The 24057-nt window shown below is 38.7% G+C and overlaps 1 protein-coding gene across 3 annotated transcripts; it reads left to right on the forward strand.

Moving 5' to 3' along the window:
• The first annotated feature begins 4048 nt into the window (after positions 1–4048).
• Positions 4049–23671, forward strand: LOC110099809 (BTB/POZ domain-containing protein At3g44820). Of its 3 annotated transcripts, none has more exons than XM_028693053.1 (5): positions 4049–4270; positions 4381–4540; positions 6259–6328; positions 19911–21113; positions 22837–23671. In XM_028693053.1, the coding sequence occupies exons 2-5, from the start codon at positions 4476–4478 to the stop codon at positions 23356–23358; spliced, it is 1860 nt and encodes a 619-aa protein (XP_028548886.1). In that variant the 5' UTR covers positions 4049–4270; positions 4381–4475; the 3' UTR covers positions 23359–23671. The 3 variants fall into 3 exon arrangements, with proteins under 3 accessions (XP_028548886.1, XP_020682755.1, XP_020682754.1); XM_020827096.2 differs by having other exon boundaries at positions 4461–4540; XM_020827095.2 differs by having other exon boundaries at positions 4049–4540.
• Positions 23672–24057: the final 386 nt, after the last annotated feature.

Below are 24057 nucleotides of genomic sequence, written 5' to 3' on the forward strand. Positions count from 1 at the left end.
TTTGTACAAAATATAAACTATATTATTTGTTTAACTCTAATACGCCTCGGCAAACTGATGGGTCCTTAGTGACGGTCAGTTTGGTTCGTAAAGTATGAAAACGAGGTGTGGAAAGGGACTTAGTAAGAATGTCCGCAACTTGATCAATAGTACTTATGGGAAAAATGGAGACATTTTGTTGCTGTATATGATCCCTCACAAATCGTTGATCTATTTCGATGTGTTTTGTGCGAGCGTGGAGGACCGGGTTGTTGGCAAGAGCTATTGCCGAGGAGTTGTCGCAATAGATTTTCGTTGGAGAATGTTGCTCGATGCCGAAGTCATGAAGGAGACGTCTAAGCCAGATGATGTCCGCGGTTAAAGCCGCCAGGGATCTATACTCGGATTCTGTCGAAGATCGAGTGACCGTGGTTTGCTTCTTAATCGTCCAGGAAATGATCGTATCGCCTAAGAATGAACAAAAACCTGATGTGGATTTGCGTGATAATGGATCGCCTGCCCAGTCGGCGTCTGAAAAAGCAGTAAGAAGGAGATTAGATTTTGTAATTGGAATTCCAAAATTGATCGTACCTTTGATATATCTGAGAAGGCGTTTGAGCATATAAATGTTTTGAGGTTGTGGATTGTGCATATATTGGGATAGCTGATTGACACTAAAAGCAATGTCCGGACGAGTTATCGTTAAATATTGTAACGATCCTGTTAGCCGTCTGTAGAGATGACCGTCCTGCAACAGAGTATCAGCTGGAACAAATTCTGGAGGTTTGGTACACGTAGGATTAGCCAAAGGATTGCAGTGCAATAGATCCGCTTCCTGGAGGATTTTGGTTGCATAGTGTTCCTGTGAAAGAAAAAACTGATGTGAGAATTTTGATATTTTAATACCAAGAAAGTCACTAACCTCTCCAAGATGCTTCATAGAGAAGCGGATACGAAGTCTGGAAAGAATGGAACTGATAACATCTTGATTATTGCCGGATATCAGAATATCATCGACGTACACAAGGAGAAAAATCGTTGTGTTTTCGGTTTTGTACAGTAGAAGAGAAGGGTCCGATTGGCTATGAGCAAACCCGAGAGTGACAAGAAATTTAGTAAACGTGTTGTACCACTGTCGCGGAGACTGTTTTAATCCGTAGATGGATTTATGGAGGCGACATACGTGATTTGGATGGATGGTGTCCTCAAAGCCTTTAGGTTGAGCCATGTAGACGGTTTCAGTCAGATTCCCGTGAAGAAAAGCGTTGGCTACGTCCAGTTGCTGAACCAGCCAGTCATTGTGGAGAGCTATAGTTAACAGTACCCGGATTGTAGGAAGCTTTGCGACTGGACTGAATGTCTCTGTGTAATCAATTCCGTATTCTTGGTGGTTTCCGAGAGGAACCAATCTGGCTTTGTGTTTGGCGATAGATCCATCTGCATGAAATTTTAGTATGTATGTCCATTTGCATCCTAAGATCGCCGTATTTGCCGGAGGAGGAGTGAGGGACCACGTTCCTTGCTGTTGCAAAGCTAAGAATTCCATAGCCATTACTTCGCGCCATTCTGCAGTTTGAACAGCTGCTGAATAAGTAGTAGGAGGAATAGAATGTGTTGGCGAGGTTTGTTTATGCAGCAGATTTAGTCGAATGGAAGGTCGTAATGATCCGGTTTTGCTACGGGTAGTCATCGGGTGAGTCGGAGGAGTTGAGTTACTGGGAGGCTGAGAGCATGTACTCGAGCGGATGGTATCGGGACACGGATTCTGCTGGGAAGAGCTAGTGATGCTATCAGCAGTTGGCACGGGAATGCTAGCATGCGGAGGCTGAATCTGTTTGGGCTGTATAACTGTGGAGGCAGGGGTAAGCAATAGAGGAGGAATATCAGCTAGAGTTGCGGAATGATTGACGAGTTTAGCAGAGAATGGGAATTTGTTTTCGTTAAACAAGACATGCCGGGAGAAAGCAATCTTGTTGGTAGCGATGTCAAGACACTTATATCCTTTATACATGTCGAAATATCCAAGGAAGATATGCGGTGTAGCGTTGGGTTGAAGTTTATGCCGATTCTGCGAGGGAATAAGGGGATAGCATTCACAGCCAAAAGTTTTCAAGAAGCTGTAATTGGGTTTGGTGTTATGAAGTAATTCAAATGGAGAGAAATTGTTGAGATTAGGAGTTGGCAACCGATTTATTAGATAGGTTGCAGTAAGCGCTGCGTCTGGCCAAAATCTGTAAGGGGCTGAGGATGTATGGAGGAGGGTGCGGATAGTCTCAGTAATGTGCCGATGCTTACGCTCGGCAGTTCCATTTTGTTCCGGTGTATAGGGGCATGAAGCCTGATGAATGATACCATTAGAGCGAAGAAAATTTGAGAATGCTTGATTCATGTATTCAGTTCCGCCATCTGTACAAAAAATTTTGATTTTCTGGTTTGTATATGTCTCAACCTGTTTCTTAAAATTGATAAATGTGTCAAGATCTTCAGATTTCATTCTTAATGGAAACAACCAGGTAAATTTAGAAAAATCGTCCACAAAGATTACATAATATTTGAAGCCTTGATTAGAAATAACGGGAGCAGGGCCCCAAACATCGGAATGAATTAAAGCTAACAAAGTAGTAGATGTGTGTGTAGATGGTTAAAAAAACAATTTATGACATTTTGACATAGCACAAGATGCACACGAAATAGACGATTTGCCTAACTTGAGGCTCGGGTTACGACTAGAAATTAAGTCGAATGTGTGCTTATTCGGATGGCCTAACTTCCTGTGCCATGATTCTGCCTTTGTAGAAGCTGTAAGAAGCGCCGTATGTTCTGCCGTGGCTGGTTTGCATGGCAAAGTGTAAAGACCATTGTTACATGGTCCTTGAAATAGAACTCGTTGAGTCTTCATATCCTTCAAAACAAACCCAGACGGATTAAAGGTAATGGTAATATCATTATCCTTTGTAAGCTGAGAAATAGAGATGAGATTGTAACAGATAGCGGGAGAGTAAAGTATTTTAGATAAATGCAGCTTACGTGACGGGGTCGGGAGAAGTCCCGCCCCGGTGTTTGCAATGTTCACGGAGCTGCTGTCGCCGATAGTTATGGTGTCTGAGCCTTGGTATGGTCGAGAAATAGAGAGATTATCCATGGAGTTTGTCAGGTGAGCGGAGGCCCCGGAGTCCAAGTACCAGCTGGAATCGGTATTGAATGACTCAAATTAGCATATTTTCAATTAATCTGTAAACTAAAATTTTGTTTTATAAAATAATTTTTTAGTAGAAAAATTTATTGAACTAGAAATTTTTATGTTAGAAAGTTATTTTAAAAAATAGTTAAACAGCTGTCCGAAATGAAACTTAAATATAATGAAATAAAACAAGATAGTAATTACCATCTCCTCCCAGTATCTATTTGAATATAATTCATTATACAGATAATTGTGTTAATGATATGTTGATAGTGCAAAATTTGAAAACTTCTTTACCTTTATTTTTGCTCTCATTACTCTATCCATTATATATCGCCCCACCGCCCACATTCTCCAAAAGGAATAATTATTAGGTCAGGTGACCTGACGTAGCTCTACGTTCATACGTCAATAATATTTTGCCACATCTTCTTACTTTTTACCGCGCGGCCCGACGACCTAACATGGACCGGAACCCGAAATTGCTATGTTCCCGTATTGCTCTGTATTGCTCAGTATTGTTCGGTATTGCTCGGTATTGCTAGGTATTGCTCGGTATTGCTAGGTATTGCTTGACAATAACGAGAAATACCGCTCTGTGAAGACCAATACCAAGCAATACTGAGCAATACTTAGCAATACCGAGCAGTACCCGAGAAAAACTAGGTATTGGTCTTTACATAATGGTATTTCTCGTTATTGCCGAGCAAAATCGACCAATACTTAGCAATACCGAGCAATACTGAGCAATACACGAACATAATAATCCCGGGTCCGTTCCTGATCGGATTGTCGGAGGGCACGATAAATAATGAAGACAAGTGACACTAATTTACTGTCCGGAACAAATAAAATTTCCTCCAAAAGGTCGGAGCCGTGGATGGAAAAACTAAAAAGTTTAAAAACATCACCACCCACAAGAGACAAAAGAAATGGCTTGGCGTTCGCCGCCGGTCCCCAACCTTTGGCCAACGCTTTACCCATTGGCGGGCTGGCCGGGAGTGGTTGGTTACTTCTACTTGTAGCTGTCGCGCTCGCTTTAGTCTGTTCCGAGCCAGTCAGCCAGACGAAGCTCGAGCGCTGGCGTCATCAAAGTGGTAGGGTTGGGAGGTGAGAAAAGGTGGCCCATGTTGTCTCTTTTTCTCCCTACAACACGAACCTTCTTCTTCGTCATCATTGCAACCACCACTTGCGCGCTAATTCAACTTTACAAACAGCAGATAACAGCAAGTAAACAAGCCGCAGCCTGATTAAGAAGAAGTTTCTAAACCGTAGCATCCTCTTTTTCTCTGTTTACTAGGATTTGCTGACATCGATGATGGCGGAGGAGGCCGGCGAAGGTGCAGGAAGGGCTGGTTTCTATCGCCGGGGTAATGAATGGTATAGTCTCCTTCTGTCCTTTCCTCCACTTTCGGGATAATTTTACTGTCCCTTTCTGCGACCTTATTTTGTCCTGGAAATTATGGGAGGATAAAAGTGTACTATGTTGACAGAACAATCGCTCTCCATGCTTATCGGGTTTGTATGGGAAAAATTAAAAGATAGGGGTTGATACATCAGTGTTTATTTTCCGTGATCAAGGAATGATCTTTGTTTGTTCTTATGAGCTTTTTAGTTTGGGGGAGAAAGAAGGTTCAATTTGGTTAAAAAATTTGGCACTAAAGAATTTGGCGCTAGGTAGGATGAAAATAAAGCTTAGATTATTGCCGGTCGAACTAGCAAATTCCTTGTTGAAGGATTTGTTATTTCCTTTAAGATAGTTGAATGCATCAATGGATTACTGATGCTTACATCTTTAAATGAAAGGAGTTTTGGCGTTCCAGTTGATACCAGAAGTCCTCTAAATTGTTTTTCAGAATGAATGCTAATCTTTTTGGTTGAATTTCAAGGCAACTACATTGTATTAGCGGGCTGCTTGTAGTGTATATTTACCCTAATTATGGCCTCCACTATCACTAAAGAAATCTCCCCATATGCTGGAATTTAGCATCCACATATGTAAAAATTGCATGTTCCTTCCTCATCTATCATTATGACGATTATTTATTCAACATTTTCAATCTTGTTTCAACCTTGCATTAATGGGGGCCTACCAAAATCTGGACAATACCTATGAGTCTAGTAGAACCTATCGCCCAAGGTGTGCTTGGTTATCATGAACAACTACTTGAAGGTAGCTTCCTCATGTATTACTTATCAAATGATGTTTTCTACATTCGAATGGCAACCTAGCTAAATTTGCTTGCACTTGTGGTTTCAACGGTCACAATTTGCATTTGGGAGTTATTTGTGTGGGCTCCATAGGTGGCCTTCTCATTTAGAACTGAGTCTAGCCTTTGTTGTTCGCCTATGCACCACCATGGGGATCATGGACCATTTGATCCTATGGGATAAGAATAATATTATTTGGGGATGGAGTAAGGGAGTTTTGTTCTTGGATAATACTCTTCTTGTGTTATTTCTTGCCATTATTTTTTGAGTTGTGGTGCCTAATTAACACCCTATAAAGAAGTGCTTTGCGAGTTATTTCATTAGTGATATTTTGGGGATTTCATTGTAGGTTGATCCTTATTTTCATTATAAAGGGGTTTCTGTCATTAGGTTTATATTTGAGAGATTCAGGTTGTGAATTTCTTTGTGAAATTCCATCAATGTTATCATAGTGAAATCTACAGTAGCAGCAACAGGATGCAGTCATTACTTGGGCAAATTTGTGTGAAATTCTTGGTGTTTTTTGCATTTATGTTTTATTTATTCTAGTTGATTTGAATTTGGTCTCACCTAATTCCCAACAACTTGCAAATATCCTGGCATGTAAATGAAATGGTGTCAAAAAATCTATGGGATCTATTAGTTAAGGCACTATAAGGTTTTATTCTAGATTAAGTTTCTACTGGTTTAGCAGGAGTGGCTTATATGCTATTTATAAGCATGTATGTGTTGGATCATATTATTATGGTATCATTAAGCTAGATATTGATCCATCATGTTGAATTATTTTGAACAGTTATACTATGTTTTGCTATCATATTTGTCTGTTTGATTTTGTTGTAGCAATAGTTGAGAATGTGATTAATTAGGTTTCTTGTGCCTAGCAGGTTTTGCAGTACACTCCTTCAAAGCGATATTATTGTCAAAGTTGAGGGAATATTGTTTCATCTTCACAAGGTTTGTGTAACAAGTCTTCATATGTGATTGAGAATGTGCCTCACGCATCCCATGATGAAATTAGTATAACCCAAACTCTTCTTATTTATCATTCCATGGTGAGAAAAAATAAAATTGTGGCAATTTCGTTGGATATATGTGGATACATGAGAAATCAGGTATATGCAGGTAGCCTGTATGTTACCATCAAACATTTTTTGAGTGGGTAAATGACATATATTTAAAGTTTTTAAATAACAACATAGAAAGACTCTGGGGATAGATGATGTAGGAGCAACCTTGGCTGGTTCTTAATTACATGTCTTTCTTAGTCCAATTCCTTATGGAGCCTATGTCTAGCCTTTGGTTCAAATTTTTGAGAATGAGGGAAGGGGACACAATGGAAATGCAAGCCAAAACTACTTTTCTGGGTAAACAAATGGTTTATTACGATGCCTTCTCTATTCTTATTTCTTCTCTCTTTAGAGGTTGTAGAAGGAATGGGGCTTTGATTTGGGCACCTGAGTATGCTTTGTTTTATTCCCTCAAGTTCACGACTCTTATATCTTATTTGACTCCATTCTTGTTTTGAAATAGGTTTTCTATTTGTTTATTGGTATAAGGTTTTCTATTGTTGGCCTCCACTCAAGAAGCCAAACGAAAACATAACAAAGAAGAAAAAAAATGGCTAAAAAATGATTACCTGCCCCGAATCCCTGCCGAAATCCTGATATCTTGCTACAATCCCTACCCATACTCTGCAATTCGGCGCTGTTTCATACTGTTCATGCATGCCTCCCTTGATTATGCTTCAACTCATGTCATTAAAATGAGGAAGAAATGGAGCCATTCGTTTTTGCCTTTCTCGCACAAAATCCCTTCGAGTCCCTTCTTCTACTCACGAGAGCTTCAGCGACATCCTTCAAACCGACCCCCACTTGCGTCTCTTCCATCTCTCAGTGTCGCAAGAGGCCGAACCCAACTCCCGATTCCGCCCTATCTCTGATTGTCGTCGTCTCCAAGCTTCCAATTCAGGATTTATGCAGAATTTGAGCTAAATCTTGTTTAAACAATAGGATTTATACTAAATCCTGTCAAATAAGATTTAGGAAACAATTAAATCTCACAGCAGTTAAATCCACTACTTTAATCTTTCTCCATTCGACAGGTTTACTACATTTAGCTAAAGAGGCGCACAAAAGGAAGATGACTACCTTCACGGCGAGCAAGTTATTGTCGGTTTTGCTCAGAGATTGGAAGATGGGCAGCGGCTTGTGTAGGTAGGGCTTCAGTTTGAAGAGGTTGGTTAGAGCTGGAGGAGACGTCGGCTTGGTGAGGTTCAGCCGCAGGTGAGTTTGATAGGGAAGGAGGTCGAATGCTTGCAGTTTGTGAGGAAGAGATGGACAATTGAGGTGGATTAAATCCAGTTCAAATCTTGTATAAATCCTTCATCCCGAAAACCTCTTTACCAATGTTTAAAATTGCGTATTCGGGTATTGAGGCGTTTTTCATTCGTGAGGCGAGGCGTAAGCCTCAAGGCGTTTTGAGGCGGAAGCCTCAAAATCAAAAGATTGCGTAAACATAAAATGATAAATTTGTTATATACTAATGAGTGAATAATATAAAACATAAAAAAACATAAGATATGAAGTGAAATCAAAATATCTCAATAATAAGACAACATGAAATATAGTTCAACTCAAAATTCTATCTTTCCCAAATCCTAGTATTCTTTTCATTAACATATAATTCTGATTTCCAAAAATAAATAGCAATGACATATCACATAAGAACTCATAAGTCATCAGCCCCGTCATCACGAAGGGGTTCTTCATTTGAATCATTATTATTGGTGAAACTAGCTCTCTTCCCTTCCTCCTCATCTCCTAAGAGTCTCACAATGTCAGGCAATTTACTTCAAGATTTATGTTAAGTTTATTAATTTATATACTAGATGAGGCGTAAAGCCTCATTAGCCGAGTGAAGGCGAGGCGGGCCTCAATGCGGGCCTTCAATTCTAATGTGAGGCGCAAGCTCATTAAAAAATAACTCAAGGTGTAAGTATCGAGGCGTTTTTTTACTGAATTGCGCAAAGGGAGCCTCATTTGCGTCAATTTTTAATATCCATGCTCTGTTACGAATTTCCTCATGTAATATCTTTTAATTGTATGTTTGTATTTAATTATAATTAATTAGTTTTTAATTTATCAATAATTAGTATTATTTATAATATTAGTTATAATTGAATTAAATTTAATTATAATTAGTATTTTTTTAATTAAAATGATATTATTATTAATCATAGTTAATTAAGTTTAATTATGATTAATTTTTTAATTATAATTAATTATTAATTAATCATACACTAATTTTAGTTAGTTAAATATAATTATAATTGATTATTTTTTATTCTAATTTATTATTATTAATCATAATTAATTATAATTAATTATTAGAAAAAAAGAGAAGAAAAAAAAAATCTTCTCTTGCCACGATCCACATGCCGACACCGCCAATGTACCCTACAAAGGTATAAGTTCTAAACTTTAAAAAAATCTCGCATTTGGCGTTCGCGTGTGGGAATAGAACCCAGTGCGAGTTGAACAAGAAAAGGAGATGATCCGAAGTATGACTCTTTAATTCAGGAAACAAAAAATGCACAATCAAAATATCTTGGAAGTTCTAAGGCAATCTCATCACGGGATGAGATTTCTCCACCATGGGAGAATTGATGCAGGCAAAGCTAATTTTTTTTTAAATTTTCTTTATGTTTCCTTGCTTCCTTGTTGGCTATGTGGCCCATGTCTTCCAAAATTGGCTAGTTGATGTGTGTTCCCCATGCTGAATTCGGATTCAATATTGACTGTTATTCTAAGCAGATTTCAGTGTTACCTTTTCTTGGAAATTTTGCTTTTGCTTTTCCCTAGGCGTTGATTCCCTGTTGCTTATCTTTCCCCTCCCTCTTTGTTGTTTCCTAATTCTTGTTTTATCTTCTCAAGATGACTTCTATTAGTTACTTAAGGTGGCATATTTATGAGGCATTTGGTCTTTTTCTCCTATAAATGTTGTTGTTTTGCTACTGGAAATAGTGTTTATGGAGAGATTTGTGATGAATTATTGGAATGTGAAACCTGCGGGTTTTTAGCTTGCGAACTATCCTCTCTACCTTACTTCTTCTATTTCATTTCGGTATTCTATCTATTCCTATCTCGACGATTCCCATTTCACATGTATCTTTCTTCTCAAAATATTTACAAGTTGTAAGGTGTCATTGCGTAGTGTTTTTATTTTAAATTGTAAGACATTGTTGTCCTTTTTATTTGAAGTTGTAAGGTGTGTCTTTATTTAAAATAATATTGTTATATTATTTTATGTTTGTCTATGTTTTAAGGAAAGGAAGTCTTTGTTTGCAATCCTTATGTTTATTTGATTGCATCAATTTGGTATTAGAGACTAGGTTGTCATGTGTGTGTCTTCCTTTCTATAAAAAAAAAAAGACAACCAAAGAAATCGGCGATATGAATCTCCAATTCAAGAGATATTTGAACATACAGTCTTTGAAATTCAACCCACTATTATTTGTATTCCATAAGATAAATTTCCAGCAACAAAATGGGTACCACCCCAATCATGTTCTACTAATCCACAGCAGAACGAACTTCTCAAAATTCAAAGACAATAGTATTTATGTGCAAAGAGATATGAAAATATGAAGTGTCTACTTCAATCTGAGTTTGAACAAGAAAAGGAGAAGATCCGAAGGAAGTATGTCTCTTTAATTCAGGAAACGAAAAGGCACAATCGTAACATCTTAGAAATTCTGAGGCAATCTCACCAGGGGATGAGATTTCTCCACCAAGGGAGAACTGATGCAGGCAAAGCTAGATTTTTTTTAGATTTTATTTATGTTTCATTGCTTCCTTGTTGGCTATGTGGGCATTTAATCTTGGCTGTTTTTTCTCTTAATGGGCTTGGCCCATGTCTTCCAAAATTGGCTGGTTGATGTATGTGATGGACCGGTTCACCTTGAACCGGTCCGGCCTGGACCCGTGCTGGTCTACAGGCGGAGGGGAGAGGGGCGGGCGGTTCGGTTGGACCAAGGGGCCCCATCCACTTAAGTGGGGGCATTTTGGGGAGGGAGAAATTGTGTGTTGGTATGAAGGGAGCCATTAGGGTTTAGTGGGGATCATTATGAAAAGTGTATTCTCTCTCTTATTTTCTCCTTAGCCTCCTTCTTGCTCTTTTCTAGGGTTTTCTTGTGGGAGATCTTGTCCTTCTCGAAGTGGACAAACTTATCTTGTTTTCTCTTGGTTTTCTTATGCAAAGGTTTTTGCTTCTCATCTCAACCCTCTTGTGATTGTTCTTCTTTGATTTTGGTGGAGAAATTCCTCTTTTTGGGGGGAAATTAGGGCAAAACCGAAATTGTCAAAACCTAAGGTGTATCAGTATGTTCCCCATACTAAATTCGGATTCAATATTAGCTATTTTTCCAAGCAGATTTTGGTGTTTCCTTTACTTGAAAATTTTTCTTTTGCTTTTCCCTAGCGTTGGTTCCCTGTTGTTGACCGTTCCCCTACATCTTTGCTTTTTCCTAAGTCTTGTTTTATCTTCTCAAGATGGCTTCTATTGGTTACTTAGGGTGGCAGATTTATGAGGGCATTTAGTCTTTTTCTTCTATAAATGTTGTTGTTTTGCTGCTTGAAAGAGAGTTTATGGAGAGATTAGTGATGAATTGTTGGAATGTGAAACCTGCGGGTTTTTAACTTGTGAGCTATCCTCTATACCTTACTTCTTCTATTTCATCTTGTTTTCCAATCTATTCTTCTCTCCACGGTTCTCATTTCACCTGTATCTTTCTTCTCAAAACTTTTATAAGTTGTAAGGTGTCGTTGCGTAGTGTTATTATTTTAAATTGTAAGGTATTGTTGTCCTTTTTATTTAAAGTTATAAGATGTGTTTTTATTTAAAATAATTTTATTATATTATTTTATGTTTGTCTATGTTTTAAGGAAAGGAAGTCTTTGTTTGCAATCCTTGTGTTTGTTTGATTGCATCAGTAGAAATGATCTTTGTTTATTAGATTTAAATTGAAATTTGATTCTTAATAGGATACAATGAAGAAAAAAAGATTCATGTAGCCGACCTCACGTAGTTGGATCAAGCCTTGATGTTGTTGTTGTTGTTTTTGGTTGATGCAAGTTTTGGTTGTAGCGAGGAGGATAACAAGAGGTGAATTATGTGGAGCAATGTTTAAAATTGTGTAATCGGGTATTGAGGCGTTTTTCATTCGTGAGGTGAAGCGTAAGCCTCAAGGCGTTTTGAGGCATAAGCCTCAAAATTAAAATACTGCGTAAACATAAAATGATAAATTTTATATATACTAATGAGTAAATAATATATAAAACATAAAAATGCACAATATATGAAGTGAAATCAAAATATCCCAATAATAAAACAACATGAAATATAGTTCAACTCAAACTCCATCTTTTCCAAATCACAGTATTCTTTTCATTAACATATAATTTCAAAAATAAATAGCAATGACATCACATAAGAAATCATAAGTAATCAGCACTATCATCACTAAGGGGGTCTTCATTTGAATCATCATTATGATGAACTGCTCTCTCCCCTTCCTCCTCTCCTATAGAGTCCAATATCTTCCAATCAGTTCCTTCTTCCTCAATATCAGTTATCTTCATCTTTCCTAAATATTTTTGAACTATATCAAAATGAATAATAGTATAATACATTAATAAAAGTCTAAGAAAAATATATTATTTATATACCTTTTTTGATTTGTTCTTGAGTTATGATGGATGTAGATGCTTTAAGACCATCAAAGAAATCAACATTTAAATCTTCATCTTGTAATTCAAACGGCATCATTTCAACTTCATCATCTACAAATCACTCATTATTAGATGCCACATTCTCGCAGAGCAAAGAATCTTCATCATCCATTAATCATTTTTTCTTCAAATTCCTATCTCTGAGTCTCTTATTGTATATAATGTACACTAGTGAATTCATTCTCAATGTCGACAAGCAATTTTTCCTCTTTTTATGCTGGATCTTTTCTATGACTTGATGCAACTTTATCCTTATTTCTGACCATCCTTTATGAGAAGAATATATTAGTACAATATATCAAACCCCTAAACATAATGCTTCACTTATTTAACATTAAGAAAATTTATACAAAGCATGCATTCATGAAGAAGCAGACTAATACTAACAACTATTACTAAAGATGATGAATATAATAATATGCCGGGTAGCCGGGGTCCAAAGGGGCGCTGCCCCCTAGCGTGGTTCATCCTGCCCGGTCAGGTCAAGGGGTCAAGGGGCAACGCCCTTGCGGGGGTTTCCAGGGGCAGGGCCCCCGGAACAAATTTTTATTGTAAGAGTAATTTTGAAGTTTTACTTATTTTTAAAGTTCGTATGTCATTTTTATGGAAAGATATCGAGCGGTACTGAGCATGTACCTAGCAGTACTGAGCATGTACCAAGCATGTACTAGTGGTACAAAACATTGTTGTACTGAGTGGTACCGAGCAGTACGGAGCATGTACCTAGCGATACAGAGCGATACCAAGCGGTATCGAGCAGACAGACTTATTGTGGAATCTTACTCAACATAATATGGAGGTCCTTATGGCAGAATGAACCGATCTTGTATTTCACAACAAGGTGATAGATGGAACCACGAAGAAGAAGAGTTTTTAACGACCGGTTGAATGAGACTCCAGCCCAACTCGCGGTAGAAGAGAACTCTAAGCAATAGGTGAAGAGCAACTCACGGTGGAAGGAAGCCGACGTTGGTCGAATGGAAGGAACTCAGGAAGAGGAGAAAATGTCGCTCGAAGAAGAAGGGAGAAGAAACCTAGTTTCGGTTCGGAAATGACCGACGACGCGCGGGAGTGGGGGGCCGAACGGAATAGATATATATTTGGTTAGAGTTTTTTTTTTTTAAGAGGTAGACGCCTCTAAACATGAGGCGAGGAGGCACGGCACAGTGAACTTGAGGCGTATGCCTCAATGCCAACTCTCATTGCGTAGGCTTTGAGACTTAAAAGTTTAAAGCCTCTTATTGCACAATTTTAAACCATGAAGTGGAGCAGTGGTAGTAGTAAGTGATGAAATGGGAATATTTTTATTGTCGCTGAGCTTATCTTTAATAAGCTTGGCTTGTTCAGTAGCTTGATTCAAGGGTTGGTTCGTTGTATTCAAACTTATTTTTGGATTGCTGGTTTCAAACCAACTTTGCAAGAAGGGATTGATGATGCCTATGATTTAGTTTGATAATGTCTATAATTATATTTGATAGTCTCTTATTATTGAAGTGTGCATTGGCTTGTTAAGTACTCTTCAAATATTACCATATATAGAGAGTCTAAAGCGTGTGCGAAGAGCAGCCAAGAACTCAGCTTTATGAGAATAAACATTTTGTTTTTGCTAACCAATGGTAACATTCTTTGGCTAGACCATTTATGTGGAACGAAGTATTAACTTACCTTCATCCAAGAGCTTGTGAAAGCTGTGACATTGCTCAAATTTTTTTATCCAAGTTTTTGGGTTGTCGTCGGGATGTCTTGGAGTGGTAATGCACATAGTTTTGGATGAAGTATCTCCCATGAGATTCTTCATGCAGTTGTTTAAAGTAGACGGTGCTGGTGAGTGGGTTTGTGTACCTCCCGCACAATTAATCGTAGTTCTACTTCCCTTACGATTTCCTTCAGCTCAGCGACTTTTTCTTCGATGGTGTAAATGCATTCCATCATCTTCACGGTCAAGCCAGTGCCATCAGTCAGGCATGATGGATAGCAGTTGGGTGGGGAAGAGTGAGTCAATGAGAGCACCAAACGATAGGGATAGGCGACATATTTTAGGATATCGACAATTTGAAGCAATTGGCGGTGGAGAAGAAGCTATGAATAGAGAACAGAAAAGGAGGTCTGTTATTTTTCATTAGTTTTCCTTTTTTTCAAAATGTCTACAACCAATATTACCCTTTTCATGTGATGATTACATCATATCTACAAGCACAACATGACAAGTGACCTCACTCCTATCAATCTCAACAACTCTTCAATTGCCAAATTACCGCAGCATAAAGTTAACTTACATTTTATTAATCCATTGAATCCCCCACGAATAATCTCCTTTCAATTGATAATCCTTGAGCCATGTTGAGATTTTGCGCTCTCATATCAGTCGTAAAGGAATGGTTTGTTTGTGTGCATCCTTGCTGTCATGGTTCGAATCAAAATACCACAGTTCATGCTGCCTTGAAATGGAAAACAAAGGGGAACAGATTCCACCGAACAGCCAAACTTCATGAAGTGCGATTGGCAAGTAAAGGGTATCCTATTAAATTGATTACCAAGTCAAATTCTTACTGATTAATGGTTAGCAGTTCATTCTTAGATGAAAACCATTTGTTTATTAAGTAGATTTGCCTGAAACAAAAAGAACAGAGGATGGACAGGGAAGAGAAGCAGGAAAGGAAATGTAATATTGATAACATTAAAGAACGAATACAGAGCCTATAAATATAGTTGTACAGGGTAAAAATGAAAATACAATATTACAGAGAGAGTCGTTTGCTAACAGTCTCCCTCAAATTAAGCATTCATCGAGTGAATGATTAATTTGTTACGAAGGTCGTTGAAACGAGCGATAGAAAATGGTTTTGTTAGAATATCTTCTATCTGATCATTTGAAGGAATGTGAGTGAGGGATATGTCGCCGTAGCCGATATGCTGACGAATGAACTAATAGTATATTTTGATGTGTTTAGTTCTTACATGGAAGACCGCATTCTTTGCGATGGCAAGAGCCGAGATGTTGTCACAATGAATTACGGTAGGAGACTTCTGTCCAAGGTGAAGTTCGGCAACTAAGTGGCGAAGCCATATGACGTCCGAGGTGGCCGCGGACAAGGATCGGTATTCGGCTTCAATTGAGGACTTGGCAACCGTTACATGCTATGATGCACAGACACGGACACGGCGACACGGATACGACACGACAAAGACACGGGACACGTCAGTTATTGAAAATATAGGACACGGACACGGGTTGGACACATTATTATAGTTTTTATATTTAAAAAATAGTATATAAAAATTAAATACGTATAATTTTAAAAATAATTTGAAAATAATAAGTCATTTAACTAGAATTTGTGCTTAAAATGATTAGTATTAGGATGTCAAGAGTCAGGCATTGATGTCATTTATCAGTCACCGAGAGAGGATATGAAAATACCTTCACTGCCAAAAAGAAATGAAAATGAGAATATTTAAGTATTAAGTGCGGAAGTTGATTTTTTGTTGTGGATGAGAAATCAGAAATTTATTTTAAATCTGCAAAATATAAGAAATTATATTTAAAAAAATTCATAATATATTTAAGATACGCATGTTGGACATGCGTGTCCAATTTGTTTTTAATATTTATTAATCGGACATGTTTTCGACGTGTTCGACACGTGTCGGAGGAGTGTCGGGCGAGTGTCATGTCGGACACGGTGTCGGACACTGCACGCCTCTTTGAGGAGAAGTGTCGGTGCATCATAGGTTACATGTTTCTTAACAGAGCAGGATATGAGGTTTGGGCCTAAAAAGGTGCAATATCTGGATATAGACTTTCGGTCTGTAGTGTCTGATGCCCAGTCTCCATCCGTGTAGGTGTTTAGTGTCAGATCACCAACTGTGATGGGTAGACCATAGGACGACGTGCCTTTGACATAGTGAAGTAATCTTTTTAATGCTTGAAAATCTTGCTCGGTGGGATGCTGCATCCTTTGACAGACCATGTTGGTGGTGAAGGCGATGTCCGGCCGTGTTATAGATAGGTATTGGAGGGATCCCGCAAGGCGACGATAGAGAGTAGGGTCTTGAAAGGGCTGAAGGTTGTTGGATTGGTGTTTGGATTTCAGAGTGACAGGTGTTGGTGCGGGTTTGCAATCATCAAAGCCAGCATTGTGTATGATTTTCTTGGCGTAGTGCTGTTGCGTAAGGAAGTACCCGGCGGTTGTTCGAAGGACTTGAATGTCGAGAAATAGAGAGATTTGGCCGATCTGTTTGAGAGCAAATTGAGAGTTGAGGAGCTTTAGTAGAGACTGAATGGCAGATTTGTCATTCCCTATGAGAAGTATATCATCCACGTAAATCAAGACATAAATCTGAGTGTTATGATGATTAAATCGAAGGAGAGATGGGTCGGAACGACTAAACCTGAATCCTTGTGATTGTAAAAAATCGGTGAGTTTCTGAAATCATTGTCGGGGTACCTGCTTGAGCCCATAGAGAGATTTTTGAAGTTTGCATACGAATTCTTGTAATTTCGGATGCACAAAGCCGGGTGGTTGGCGCATGTAGATGTCATCCGGAAGGTCACCTTGCAAGAATGCATTGGAGACGTCTAGTTGATGTATAGGCCAGTTTCGATGAAGGGACAAAGTGAGAAGAATGCTGATCGTAGGCATTTTTGCGACGGGGCTAAACGTTTCATTGTAGTTGACGCCAGGTATTTGATTGTAGCCAAGAGCGACGAGACGAGCTTTGTGACGATCTATCTGTCTTGCAGGTAAAAGTTTAGTTTTAAATGTCCACTTGCAGCCAAGGATGGGCTTGTTTGGTGGAGCAGGAACAAGGGACCAAGTATTTTGTTGGGTAAGAGTGTTGAATTCATCCATCATGGCTTGTCGCCAATGTGTTGACTTGGCGGCCTGGGTGTAGGTGGTGGGAGTCACAGAAGACGAATTGGTAGTAGTGAGGGAAAATATTTGTTTGGGTTTAGAGATGCCGGACTTTAGCCTGGTTTGCATCGGATGATGTGAGGGAACAAGCCTGGATTGGGAATGAGTAGATGTAGTGTCACGGTTAGGTGAAGATTTTTGAGTGGAGTATGGGTTGGAGGGTGGAGTTATATTGCTGTGAGTGATTTCTGGAATTGGAGGGAAGGTTTTAGGAGTGGTACTACTACTAGTTGAGGTGTTTGAAGGAGGAGAACTGACAGTTTGAGGGAAAGAAACCGTGGAGGTAGGAATGATAAGTAGGGGAGAGGAAGTGTGGAGTTGAGAGTTAGTTGGAGATGAAGGTGTGATAGATAAAGATTTGTAATGAAATGTGGTTTCGTAGAATACGACATGCCGAGAGATGTATATTTTTCCCGATTTTTGATGATTACATTTGTAACCTTTATGAAGTGTTGAATAGCCAAGAAAGGTGCATTCTTGAGAGCGGGGAGACAATTTGTTAGATGTGTAGGGTTGCAACCATGGGAAGCAAAGACACCCAAAGGTGCGAAGGTGAGAGTATGTGGGTAACGTATCGTGAAGTCTTTGGTATGGTGATTGAAGAGAGATTTAGAGGGAAGACGGTTGATGAGGTAACTGGTAGTTGACAGAGCTTCTGCCCAGAAGTTATTTGGAAAGTTGGACGCATGAAGGAGTGTGCGAGTGAGGTTGAGTAGGTGCCGGTGTTTACCCTCAAATATGCCGTTTTGTTCTGGGGTGTGTGAACAACTCAATGGATGTGTTGTACCAAGTTCTTGCAGATGTGTTTTGAAGGCATGGCTAGTGTATTCGCCTCCGCCGTCGGAGCAAAATTTCTTGGGTATGTAGCCATGTTGATTTTTAATTAGATTACAAAACAGTTTGAACTTAGCAAGAGTTTCGTGTTTATAATGCATTAGATATATCCAAGAAAACCGCGTGAAGTTGTCAATAAAGATCACATAATAACGAAAGGCGTCTAAAGAATTTTGCGGAGCTGGTCCCCAAACGTCTGAGTGGATTAATTCAAAAGATGATGTAGAAACCGTAATGCTTTTATTGAAGGAAAGTTTGTGGCTCTTGACCACATTACAGGATGTGCATATAAAAGAATTTGATACATTGTTTAAGTCGAGTAAGTGTTGAGCAAGAATGGAGAGGACGTTTATTCGGGTGGCCTAATCGTGCGTGCCAAAGTTGAGTATTTGTTGTAGTGGCTGTGAAGGCGGTGGGAGGGTGTGCAGAAGACATCCGGATTTGATAAAGGCCAATATGTAGATGCCCGCGAAGAAGCGGTCGTTGATCTTGAATATCCTTGATTTCGAACCCATTAGCATCAAAGCAAATTGAGATAGAATTATTATAAATTAATTTTGAAACGGAGAGAAGGTTGTGAGTGAGAGAGGGAACATGAAGAAGATTGCATAATCGGAGCTTACGGGGAGTGTCAGGTAGCGGAAGGAGGCCTTGACCGGTGTTGTGAATAGGTAGGGAGGATCCATTGGCGGTTGATACGGTGTCAGAGCCTTGATAAGTGGACGAGGAATAAAGATTGTTGCTGTCGGGTGTTAGGTGAGTAGATGCGCCGGAGTCGAGTATCCAATCTTGAGTTGCGGTGGGAGATGGTTGAGCTAGAAGTGCACGAGGCGGACGTGAAACGGCGAGAGCATATTTGAAGTTGCATCGGTGCCAGCAGTTGAGAGCAATGTGGCCCGATTTTCCGCATATTTGACACCTTTGACGGCCTGAATTAGTGAGGGCGGATGTAGCGGGAGGAATGGGCGAGCTGGTGTTGGAGAGAGGCACATTCTTGTTCTTCTAAAATCGTTTCTGGCCACGTCCGCCCGTTGGGTTTGAAGAGGATGCATTGAGCGCGTTAGCCGTCAAACCGGCTGATGAGTCTTTAAGAGTTTATTGCTGTAAGTTTATTTGTTCGCTGCAGATAAGCAAATAGAGAGTTTCGAGGTCGATTGGAAGAAGAGATGTGCGAATGGCGGTCTTGAAGGAGTTATAGGTTGAGGGTAGGCCATTTAGGATGTAGAGGATGATGTCTTCCGGATCAATTTTAGATCCGGAGGCAGCGATGTTGTCGACGATCGATTTGATCTGGGCAAGATATTGCTGCATGGTGAGGTTTTTCATTTCAATATTGTGGAGTTTATTCTTGAGTTGAATGACCCGTGAGCGATTGATGGGTTAAAGACATCGTTCAAGAGTGAGCCAGGCGGCATTGGCGGTGATAGAGAAGATAATGTAGGGAAGGATTGATTGAGAGATTGTAGAGAATAAAGATGATAGGAGGTTGCCGTCAACAAGTTTCCAGTGAGCGTAGTCTTGGGATTGAACGTCGGCGGGGGCTGGAATGGCGCCGGTGAGGTGTCCGGCGTAGCCGTTCGCCTGAAAGTGTTGTAGAATTTGCATACGCCAAATGACATAGTTGTCCGAGGTTAATGGGTTTGGGATGAGGTTCTTGACATTAGAGACAAGAAACTTGAGAAGGGCCAGTATAGTGAGATCGGTGGGAGATTTTTCCGATGGAACGGTGGAGGGAGGGAGAGAACTTGCTGAGTCTTGATCTCCCATGAGCAGCTCTGGATACCATGAAAGAAAAAGAACAGAGGATGGACAGGGAAGAGAAGCAGGAAAGGAAATGTAATATTTATAACATTAAAGAACGAATACAGAGCCTATAAATAGAGCTGTACAGGGTAGAAATGTAAATACAATATTACAGAGAGAGTCGTTTGCTAACATTGCCTACATGCTTATTATTTTCATGTTGTTTGAATGATGATTTTTTTTTCTTACCTTCAGTTTCCTCTCATTTCCAAATGCGGGAAGATTGCACGTCTAGTAGAAGACGCACATGACTCAAAAGACAATATGCAATATGAATTAGTGGGATGTCCTGGAGGACATGAAGGATTCTGCATTGCGGCAAGATTTTGTTATGGGGCTAAAGTGGAGCTTACCCAAAACAACGCTTTATTGGTGTATTGCACTGCTGAATATCTTGAAATGACGGAGGAATATGACAATGACAATTTATTGAATATGGTGCAAAGTTTCATCCATAAAACCATCCTGCGAAGCTGGGAAGATTGTATATTGACTCTTCAAGGCTGTCAGAAATTTATTCCAAAAGCTGAAAACCTTCCAGTTGTGCACAAATGTCTCGACGCTCTCTCAGTGATGGCATGTACTGATCCCAGTTTGTTTGGATGGCCTATGTTGCTGTATGGAAGTTTACAAAGTCCTGAAGGTAGCATACTCTGGAATGGAATAAATACTGGTGCTAGAATTAGAAGCAAAATATCTAATTGGTGGTTTGAAGATGTTTCATGTTTCAACTATCCGATGTTTAAGAAATTGATGGAAACAATGAGTAAACGTGGAATCAGACCAGAAAATATAGCTGGTGCACTAATGTATTATGCAAGAAAGTATTTGCCTGGTCTTGATCGATGGCAGGGTGGGCAAGTTGGTAAATTAAGGAGCATTGCTAGTTTATCCATGATGCCAGCTGCAGTAGATCAAAAAGCGTTAGCTGAAAGCATTATAGAGCTGCTTCCTAATAAGAAGGGGAAGTCTTACTGTCGTTTCTTGCTGGGTCTCCTACGCCTATCGATCATATTGGATATCGAGCAATCATGCAAAGAAACTTTGGAGAGGATAATAGGATTGCAACTTGAATATGCAACACTTGATGGTCTACTTGTTCCTAATTTTTCAGGATCTGATAACCTGTACGACACAGATTGTATTGAGCGTATTATTCGACATTTCTCATCTATTCAGAACTTGAATATTGCATCCTTCTCGCCAACATCATCGGATCCTGCTATTTCCTCTAACCATTTAAATAATGTAACAAAATTAATTGACAATTATCTCGCTGAGGTTGCTCCTGATGTGAACTTGAAAGCTCAAAAGATGTGGTCTCTTGTAGAGGCATTTCCTGAGTCCTTGAGAACATCGGATGATGGAGTGTACAGAGCAGTGGATATATACCTCAAGGTTAGTATCCTTTGCTTAAACTAATGTTATGGTGCTTACTTCGTTAAGCTATGGATAAATTGCATGCATCCTAATGGCTTGATTCAGCAGCTTCCAGATTAAGGTTGAAATTTTGTGTTAGGTAGTTTTTAGTATTGCTAGTTTTTTTGGCTCCAGAATAAGCATGGAAGTTTTTGGCTAATTTGGTTGAATCATCTAGCTTTGATATGGAAAATGAATTATCGAGGTATACAATAATTTTAGGTTTCAGAAGTTTTGCAAAGATCAATGTTCTAAGGTTGAGTAAAAGAGTTATATAAAATAGTTTATGCAAGAGAGAGAAGATCTAACGGCCTTGATAAGATAGGTTGATTAGTAAAAGTGATGGCAATAATGATAATAGGATTTTTATTAAATTTGAGTGTTATATTTCGAGAAATAATTAAATGAGATTTTTTTAAATTGGAAAAGTTTTTTTAAAAGAATGAAATCATGAAATGCATTATGCATTGATAAAAAAAATGAAGTTTAGTTACTCTGAAGATACATAAAATTAAAACTTTACATTCAATTAAAATTTTGTTAGTATAATAGCCGGTATCATTGGCCGATTCAATTGAATCGGCCAGCCCTTATATTTAAAACCCTAAACAGCAGAGGCAGAACCGAGTGGAAGTTTTTTGGAACTATAATTAGATGCATATGCTTACATGTGTGAGTGTTTTGCAAAAAACGTTGTTAAGCAAATTGAGTGTTGCACAAATAAGAATATTAAGATGGATAATAAAATGGTGATGGAGAGAGCATGTGATGATAATGCTAAGATATGCTTACAACAACTATTGAAAATAAGATATTGAAATGTGGTGTAGGCACATACAATGGAGGATAAGTGACACTCTGATATTGGAGAAATTATTCTGTGCTGAGGCCGAACACAGCTCTACGTTCGGAGGCGAATCAGGTGCAGCCACATTAGCGGCACCGAGCCGCTGTACTGAGCGGTATCGAGCCGCAGTACACAACGAAGAGGTGACGTGACGCATTTTGGTTGGTCACATAGAATAATTAATCCTGATATTATAGATAGAATTTGTGAGATGATTAAAAAAAATAGTTTGACCAGAGATATTACGCCTAGAAGTTAATGCAGCAAGAAAACAAAATAGAATAAACACTTTATGGAATAGTCTACTGGAATGAATATGAGTTAGGAATGCTAACTCTAAATGGTTGGGATAAGGGCAATGGTGGTTGTTTAAATCATGTCAATTTGACAGTATATTATCGTCATTTTTTTTATCTATCCATTGTTCGCATCATTTGGACTAAAGGTGCAACATGTGATGAATTTGAACAGTTCTGTACTTACAGGAACACTAATGCTCATACATAATTTTCAATTTTATCACTTCCAGTTTTGTTATGGTACACTCTACCAAGTTGTTTATTCTTGCATTGCTAATCTGTTTTTTACATGTAAAGTCGTGTCTTCGTTTTTGCCCATTTCAAAATTCTACTAGCTACTTGTCTTTTGCTGCTTGTATTTGACCAGTTCAAAAATCTACTACTTTGGTTCCCAAATAAGATCTGCATATTACAAAATAAAAGTTAAAGCCAAAATAAATATTGAAATAGACCAAAAGAAATCATTCTCACAAAATTTGTACTTAGTATATGCTTGAATGTAACTCTTATTTTTCCACCAAGCATTGGTTTCCAATTGTCTGAATTCCCTCTGCAGGAACACCCCTGGCTTCTAGACGATGAAAGAGAGAAGCTCTGCAGCATTATAAACTGGGCAAAGCTCTCCATTGATGCCTGTACCCACGCCACGCAGAATGAACGCCTGCCACTCAGAAGGGTTTTCCAAGTTCTCTTTTTTGAGCAAATGCAGCTGCGTTCTGCCCTTTCCAATTACCTTCACAATTTTGACAATGAAAACAATGTTACTTCCCCTGTAAATGAATCTACTGGAGAGATTCTACAAAGAGATGGCTTTGTTTCTGTTATAAGGGAGAGGCAGCATCTGAGAACAGACGTGGAGCTTCTACAAGCTAAAGTCAGAGACCTGGAACTTGAATTTTTAAGCATAAAACAAAAGATTGGAAAGTTTAGCCAATCCAGTAAAGTTGGGTGTATCCATTTGCCACTGATAAAAGATTTTAATAGTGACATTATTGAAAGTGCAGGTTCTAACCCTAGAAGATCAACAGAAAAACCTCATGCCTCGCATAGATCGAGTCATGCCCGAAGAATATCCTGATTCTTTGACAATATTCTTTGGTGTTTCATTTGCTTGCAATCTGTAAATATTTAGCATGGCGTTCAAAATAAGAGTAATCATGAAGAGTAGAGTTTTACTAAAAGCATCAGTTTGTGAGAGCTGTGTTGTATAGAAACCTCTGAAAGGTCATTTTTTTTTTTTTTTTTTTTAGTTTTTTTGATGGTGGGATGATTCACGACACTCTTTCGAGTCCTGATGTAGGCTTCATTTGATACAATTTTCTTACTGTTGTTTAAAATATCTTTAGAAAGCAGTAAGAAAGCTGTCCCAAACGAAGCCTTGGTCCATTTGATTTGATAGAAACATGAAAACTAATTTAGTGCTTCTCTAAACTTATACAATTTAGAGTCCTCTCCACACTAATGGAAATCTAATTTTAGTAAAATCTTGAATTCCTCCACTAATTGTCTTCCTTACTCGAGCCTTAGGCCTCATCTTGTCTGTCCTTACTTTGGCTGGCATCATTAGAAGCATTAAGAGGTCTATTGCATTGTAATAATGTTATAAATTACCACAGTAGCAGATCATTTTAATATGCTTTAAGAAAATTCACTTTGATCGGCATGAATTTTGATGCAGTAATTTGTATTGAAAAATCTAAGAATTGAATTAGAATAATCTGAAAGTTCAATTTCTGCAAGCTTAGAATTAAATTAAGTGACTTAATAAGATAAACTC

The sequence above is a fragment of the Dendrobium catenatum genome, unplaced genomic scaffold (genome assembly GCF_001605985.2).
Source record: "Dendrobium catenatum unplaced genomic scaffold, ASM160598v2 fragScaff_scaffold_220, whole genome shotgun sequence".
NCBI lineage: Eukaryota > Viridiplantae > Streptophyta > Magnoliopsida > Asparagales > Orchidaceae > Dendrobium > Dendrobium catenatum.